The following is a 7,445-nucleotide window of genomic DNA, read 5'->3' as shown; positions in this document are numbered from 1 at the left end:
CTATTTATCAAGTTTTTTACATTGTATTACGATATCAATACGTAATTTTTTCTGTTTTGTAGTACATCATCTAAATCTGAGTGTACTTTGGATTCACAGTTCTGGGTGTGAAGCGTGTACCCATTTATTTTGAATCTTTTGCAGGTACAAAGTGTTCTTTGTGAACCACTCTATTGGATATCTTTGTGATTCCAAAGTGTTCTGTGTGAACCGTTATATTGGATATCTTTACGATACCAAAGCCTTCTGTGTGAACAAATTAATTGGATCATTGCGATACCAAAGTCTTTTGTGTGAACTATTTAATTAGTTTCAATAATTAAAATGGTTTCTCGAGAAAGAGCTAAGAGACAAAAAAACCTACAAGGTTGGTTTAAACAGAATAAAGCTTCTAAAAAAAGCAAGCTAAACAACTTGTGGATAAGAATTACTACTTGAAAAACAAGGAGTATTATCATAAAAGAAATTCAAAAACCAATCCGACCCGCAAATCTCCAATTGAGAGAGCTAAGAGAAGTAAGAGAACTATGCCACCAAGTGGCGCCACAAATGTTCTGACAAAAAACAAAAAAACCAGGAAGAAACCTTTTCTGGTGGACAAAATGGGTTTGGCGAAAAAGAAACTCAATAAAGGAATTTTTAAGACAAGAAACAAGAAAGTCATAGCTGAAAGTTTCAAACGATTTTTAGTGACAAGGCTCACTGAAAGATTGTCTGCGACAAAATCTTTGGACAGCTGGACTAGAGAAGGGAATTCAAAGTTACTCTCTCGAAACCTAAAATGCCAATTGTTAGCGGGTAGAATTTTGCATTTGAAAAGGCATTTATATTCGGCATACAATTACCATCTTACAAGGACTATTAGTGAATTTAGAGATATTGCCGAGAAAGTCCAAGAAATTGGGTCTGTTAATCAAGACAATTTAACGGATGTTGTGGGTGGTAAAAGGCTTCACAGTAGTCTCAAAGAGGCCTATTTCCATGAAACCACCTATTACCCAATTGGAAATAATGGAAAAATATTGGAAAATGACCACGAATTACGCTATGCCAAAGTTATCCAATTGGATGCTGATGGTCATGTACGTAAAGTGCTGAGAGACCGCGTTATCAATGGCAATAAAGAATTGTTCGTTGACAATATGGGCAATTTCGTTGACATTAAAAATAACAACAAACCTGATGATGTTGAGAGAGTCTTTCAAGTAAATAATTCGGGAGTGGTTACGAATCTTTTCAACATTGTTGAAACTGAGGAGAAGAATCCGAAAAGAAATTTCGTGATCAATGAAAGTGGTCTTATTGAAACTAAACCCAAAACCGTTTATTGGGAGTGCAGTGATATTTGTAATGTTCGAGTTCGAGCCATTGCGAAAGTGCTAACTTTTATAAACACGGTTGCAAATGCGAATGAAAAATCAGTGACTAAAATTTTTGAGTCGGGTTTGGACCTTTGCGATTCTAGAAATAAATTTTGCTCTAAATCCAACGTGTCTATAACACCAGATGTGCTGAGATCGTGGTGAGAATAGTTCCTTTCCTGTGACACACGACTTATTGCGCTGATAGTGAAGGTTGCCTAAGCTATTTACGTTCTTTTGCTGAACTGGCTCCTCATTATTCGGGAATAAGAACTATTTTGAATAATATTTATCACGTGAAGGCGTTGCTTAACGCGTTAACAAAGATTTCGAATGAAATTGAAAGTGGTGATTACGATTCTCTCACCAAAATCATGGGGGAATTGAGAAAAATCCTTGCCTCACGAGGAAAAAATTTAAATAACGAGCAAAACAACGCGTCCACAGGGAGCGAAAACGCTCCAAGACCAAGTCTCGATGAAAGCGAAATCTTGAATCTTTACGAAACTCAATTCGTTCGAGCGGCGCTAAATAATAAAGAATTTCACGACACTCCCTGTGACTGCTGCTTAAGATTGTACAAAAAATCGGATTTGAGATCAATAGAAAAAATGGTAGACAGTGCTGTTTTCGATAACGAGGCCTATCTGATTTTAAGAGCTGGCTGGATAATAAACAATTCAGAAACAAGAGAGGCAGACAAGCTTCTATGTCGTTACTGCTCTACGGATTTACGAAAGGGAAAAGTTCCCATCAGATGCTTCCTGAACAACTTGTTGGTTGACAATCCTCCGACAGATGTCACTGATTTAAACATGTTTGAGAAAGTTTTAATTCAGCTTGTGAAGCCCTTCCACACTGTGGTGCGGTTAGGTACTAAAACCAATTCCAACATGCAGTTCGGTACGGTTAAAGATTTAAAGGGAAGAGTAATTTATCTTCCAATACCAGTGGAGAAAAATTTGAAGATGATTCCCAAGACATTGCCCAAAAATCACGAATTGCATATCCTAGTGAATGGCGTTCCGACTGCGGACAAAAAGGTTTGGCAACAGGTTTTTTGCCTCGAAAAAGTGTTGAAAGCGTTCACTGTGCTGAAAAAAATTAATCCTTTGTATAAGGACATTGATATTTCGGCATTGAGCGAGGAATATATTTGTGGAACGCAAGATATTGATGGAATTGAATATTCATTGACTCCCCATGAATAACTGAGCGTAACAGATCCACTTGCGTTGCTTAACGATGGATCTGATGCGGTGACAAGCGCTTCCGCTGCGGTTCCAACAGGACCACCGGATAGTCCTCACGACGGTGAAGGTGACCAAAACGCTTCTAACATGCAGGAGCAGGATGAAAATCAGTCTAGCCTTGCACCAGGCAACGTCTACAAAATTTTAACACAGCCCGAGGCTTTGTTGCGAAAACTTTCTGAGGGAGAAGCCAATGATCTGTACGATCACTACTCTATTCATCCGGTGAACGTCCAACCACCGAAAGATTTATTGGCCGCTTACCAAATGAAGCGCGTCGAAGCCGCGCCGATTAATACTTGGAACAAAAACTTGGAGTACTTGAGCTTCGTTCATTTGTTCCCCAAGGGTCACTACGGCAAGCACGATGATAGACCATTTGGGAAATTAACTGAAACAGAGTATCGTTTATCTCGTCTTTTGAACAAAAGTCCAATTTTTAGAAGAGATTACGCCTATATGTTTCATTCTTATCAAGAATGCGAAATGAAGGCGATCTCTAGCAGTTTGAACTACGTTCTTCGTGTTAAAAAACCCATGGCAATTGGGGTTGAAAACTTGCTCAGTCGCGTTGAATCTGGCGATAAAGAACTTGAGAGTAAATTAGCCACTTTCTTGGGCCATATTCGAGGAACGAAGCACTACTGGTATAAAGTTCTTAGAAACGTTTTAGCGATGATTCGGGGGTTTGGTCCTCCCACCTGGCTTCTAACTTTTAATCCGGCCGAGTACGATGATATGGAACTGCACGATCACTTGAGAAAAGTGAATTCAGACGTTCCAGGAGTAGAGTTGATGACGGTTGCTGAATTGTTGAATTTCGACCCACTTAGCGTCAATTTGCACTTTCACAACAAAGTTCGTACGCTGCTAAACAACTTTTTTTTGTGTAAGCAAAATCCAGTTCTTGGCATGATAGAACATCATTTTTGGCGGGTTGAATACCAATCACGAGGTTTACCTCACTACCACATGCTATTGTGGACCAAGGGCGCTCCAAAGATCGGAACTTCTTCGACCGAGACTATTTTGGATTACGTGCAAAAACACGTCACGTGTTCGATGCCAAGCGCATCGGTAAGTCCGTAGCTGCACCGGCTGGTAAAAAAATTCCAAACAAACAAATGCACCTCCAGTTGCTATAAGAAGGTGAAAAATTCTAAAAAAGGATTGAAAGTGTGTCGTTACGGCTTCCCTCGAAACGTAACAAACGTTGCCACTATGAATTCCGTTAGATCAGTTACTCGTCACCGTAAAATGAAAAAGGTGCAGAAACGACTGTACGACTTGCCGAGAAAACAGCACGACAAATCGGAAATAGTGGCAAACTATGTCACGGCGTACGTGACAAAGGGAGACCGGGCTGACATGGACCAAACTTTTGCCGAGTTAGGGCACGAAAGTTTGTCCAAAAGATTATTTGCCTATAGATTGAAATCACTGACTTCTAAGTCAGTAGGCATATACGAAGCTATGGATCTTATGTTGGGCCAAGACCTTTACAATAAATCCGACAACACTAAATTTATAAACACAAACTTGAAAGAAAACCGATCGAGAGTTTTGAAAGGTTACAAGGAACTCGCACGTTTGAGGGAAACTGACCCCGAAAGCAAGGACACTTGCCAAAAAGGGTTCGTCGACGACAAGTATCCGAATCGTCCCGACAGCTTGGAAAATCTTAGTTTGCGGGAATTTGGTCAGTTTTACGATTATGCGAAGCACTCTGAAGTTGCCAAGAAAAATGCGAGTGTAATCGTGTTGAAAAACAATCTGGGTTTCATGAGAAAGAGAATTAAGCCCTACATAGTAGAGCACTTCATTCACGACCCGATAGAGGAGAAAGAAAAGTATTGTCACGCTCTACTGATCCTCTTCAAACCGTGGCGCGACGAAAATGAGCTATAGAGCGAGTTTGAAACCTACGCGGATGCTTTCGAAAACTCGCTTTCAGTGTTGAAAGACATGAGAGAATATCACGAGAAACTCTCGGTTTCCAAAGAAGTTGAAAAGAAACGTAAGGCTTCTAAAAAGGCGCAAGAGCCAGAAACCATAGTCTCGGAGACTGAAAGTGACGACAATGAAAATGCGCTGCAAGGGAAGGAAATCGTTATCGAAACCGAACATGCGATGGCTGATGTGGAAGCTGCCATGGAAATGAAATTCGAGACTGTTGTTGACAATGTGGCGTTACTAAACTCGGATCAAAGGAGAATTTATGATCACATCATGGATCACTTCTCTCAAGAGGGAGAAAAATCTAGAAACAAGTGCCTTTTTGTGTCGGGACCTGGTGGCACTGGCAAATCGTTTCTTATAGACACTCTCGCCAACGCCGTAAGGCGACGCTTTCAAAATCCTGCTAGCGTGGCAATTGCCGCGCCAACGGGTTTGGCAGCGTTGAATGTTAATGGCGTAACATTACACAGATTACTAATGTTGCCAGTAGATCATGGGCGTATCGCCGAATACCATTCCCTGAGTTCTGACAATATGAGCATTATGAAAGAAACTTTGGGAAATTTAAAACTGTTAATTATTGATGAAATTTCTATGGTCTCGTCGGTGTTACTGACTCACGTTCACTTGAGGCTGAACGAATTTTGGGAAATGAACCAACCATTTGGTGGAGTTGTATTTATCCTTGTTTTGGGAGACTTTTTCCAATTGCCTCCGGTTCAAGGAAATCCGGCGTTTATCAAAATCACTTCCGAAGAAGCCAGACTTAGATTCAATTGCATCGGAGGAAGTGATCTTTGGAAGTTTTTTAAATACGATGAACTAACGCAAAATGTTAGACAAGCCAACGACCAAAGTTACGGCGACATTCTAAGCAGAGTTAGAATTGGAAATATTTCCGAAGCTGATGTTGCAACCTTACAATCTAGATTGGTTGAGAGAGGAAAAAACATCGAGGTGGCTATGGAGCTTTTCATTACGCTGTCCAATGAAGGGTTTCAACCAATTTGTTTGATGCCTAAATTAGCCATGTGCGAAAAATTCAACTTTGAAATGCTGCGAAAAAGCGGCGAGAAAGTTGAAAGTATTCCATGTCAGGATAGACTCGCAGACTGTGACAAAAAATGAATAAAAACATTCTCGGGAGGCTGCAAAGGCTAGAAAACGAACCGCCCTAAACGGTCGGTTTGGAGATCGAGTTAATTCTTTGCGTTGGCTGCCGAATAATGGTCAGAAGGAATATCAGTTTTGAAAAAGGCGTTGTAAATGGTACGATGGGTTTCGTAACTGGATTCAAGAAGGATGAACAAGGAAACGTTACTGGTATTTTTCTCAGAGTAGATCGCGAACCGAATAACGACGACGCTAACACTGACTTTTTAGTTGGGAAAATTTGCGTCAAATTTTTGCTCATGGCAAACATTTACGTTAAACGCTCCCAGTTTCCCGTCATCCTGGCGTACGCTATTACGATACACAAAAGCCAAGGCATGAGTTTAAAATGCGCCATTATGGATTTAGGTCCGAATTTATTCGGAACCGGCATGGCGTACGTCGCTTTATCAAGAGTGACGTCTTTAGCCGGACTCCATCTATTACAGTTCGATCCGACTAAAATTAAGGCGGATGGACGAGCCATTATGGAGTATAACAGGCTTCGCAAAAAATATAGGCCAGATCTGCCTCTATTGAAAATAACGGAGTCAAAACAAAGCCAAGGTAGAAAAAGAAGTGCACCTACTCTATTATAAAGCAATAATAACTAGCATGGGAGGACTCTACATTTCGGACGAAATTCACACCGATTATCTGCACATTATTTACAACATGTCATTTATGACGAAATACCCGGAAATCCTAGAAATGGGTCAAGTGAGGTATGACTACAACCCACAGTCAATAACGGGATATTTGGGTTTTCAATTTTATTCCCACTTTATATAATAAATCCCACCTTAATTATAATTGGTTGAATTTCGCGTTTTTCACATTTTTTTTTCCAAATTTCAGCGTGTATCCTATATTTGAGAGCAAACCATATGCTTATCTGGATTTCAACTTCATCCATCCCCTCGATTACGTAACCTAAAAAAAGCGTAACCGAACTGAGCATATTGCAAATGACAGCACCATTCTTTCTACTTCTTTTGCTAATTGTTTTATCAGCAATAATCACGACACTCGAAATAATATTCTAGAAATGATGCAGGGAAAAACTAAATTTCATCAATCGGCGCAGAATTTAGCCTCTAAAATATTCTTATAATCGTAATACCTTTAGTTCTCTCTCAAAGTAAGTGAGAAAATGTTTCAGTGTACTCTTTATACAATGATCTTTATTCTTTACAACTTCAATCATATAGATTTCTTAGAACCAATTCAATATAATTGCAAATAGTTCTATACATTTCAAATGGAAATGATTTTGACTTGGGTTCATTTTGATGAAAACACTTCTCAATATCGTGTCCCTAAAGCTTAAAGTGTACATTTATGTGCACTTTTTAATATAAACGAAACTGGATAAAATTTAATAATGAAATGTGGACATTTGCACGACAATTTCTCTTCACATCATCTGCCTTTGATTGGATTAAATACATCCCGGAGTGGCACTAACGCTTTTGGATTTTGACCTTGGGTTTATAGAGGTCAACGTGTAATCGCACAAACTATCTTAATACATCGTGTGATCATGGATTGAACGTCATTGTTCAGTAAGTTAATAATGTAAATTCAATAGGAATACTGTATAATAAAAGGAAGGTTGCTCATGGTAACAGCATATTATTAAATTGGTACATCTGGTTTGAAAGGGAGCACAATGCCAACGGAAACCTACAGTTACCTTGCCGTGACCCGCTGCGACCTT

The 7,445-nt window shown here is 39.6% G+C and overlaps 1 protein-coding gene across 1 annotated transcript; it reads left to right on the top strand.

Annotated features, from left to right (window-relative positions):
• The first annotated feature begins 1,704 nt into the window (after nt 1–1,704).
• Nucleotides 1,705–2,572, top strand: LOC149677923 (uncharacterized). Its single transcript, XM_089837415.1, has 2 exons — nt 1,705–2,234; nt 2,313–2,572. Exons 1-2 carry the CDS (start codon nt 1,736–1,738, stop codon nt 2,570–2,572), a joined length of 759 nt encoding a protein of 252 aa, XP_089693541.1. The 5' UTR covers nt 1,705–1,735.
• The last annotated feature ends 4,873 nt before the right edge of the window (nt 2,573–7,445 follow it).

Source organism: Phalangium opilio, unplaced genomic scaffold, assembly GCF_054372755.1.
Source record: "Phalangium opilio isolate 3A_F unplaced genomic scaffold, DU_Popi_V2 ptg000043l_1, whole genome shotgun sequence".
NCBI classification, from domain to species: domain Eukaryota; kingdom Metazoa; phylum Arthropoda; class Arachnida; order Opiliones; family Phalangiidae; genus Phalangium; species Phalangium opilio.
Note: the sequence above shows the minus strand (reverse complement) of the source record. Positions and strands in the feature narration are given on the sequence as shown.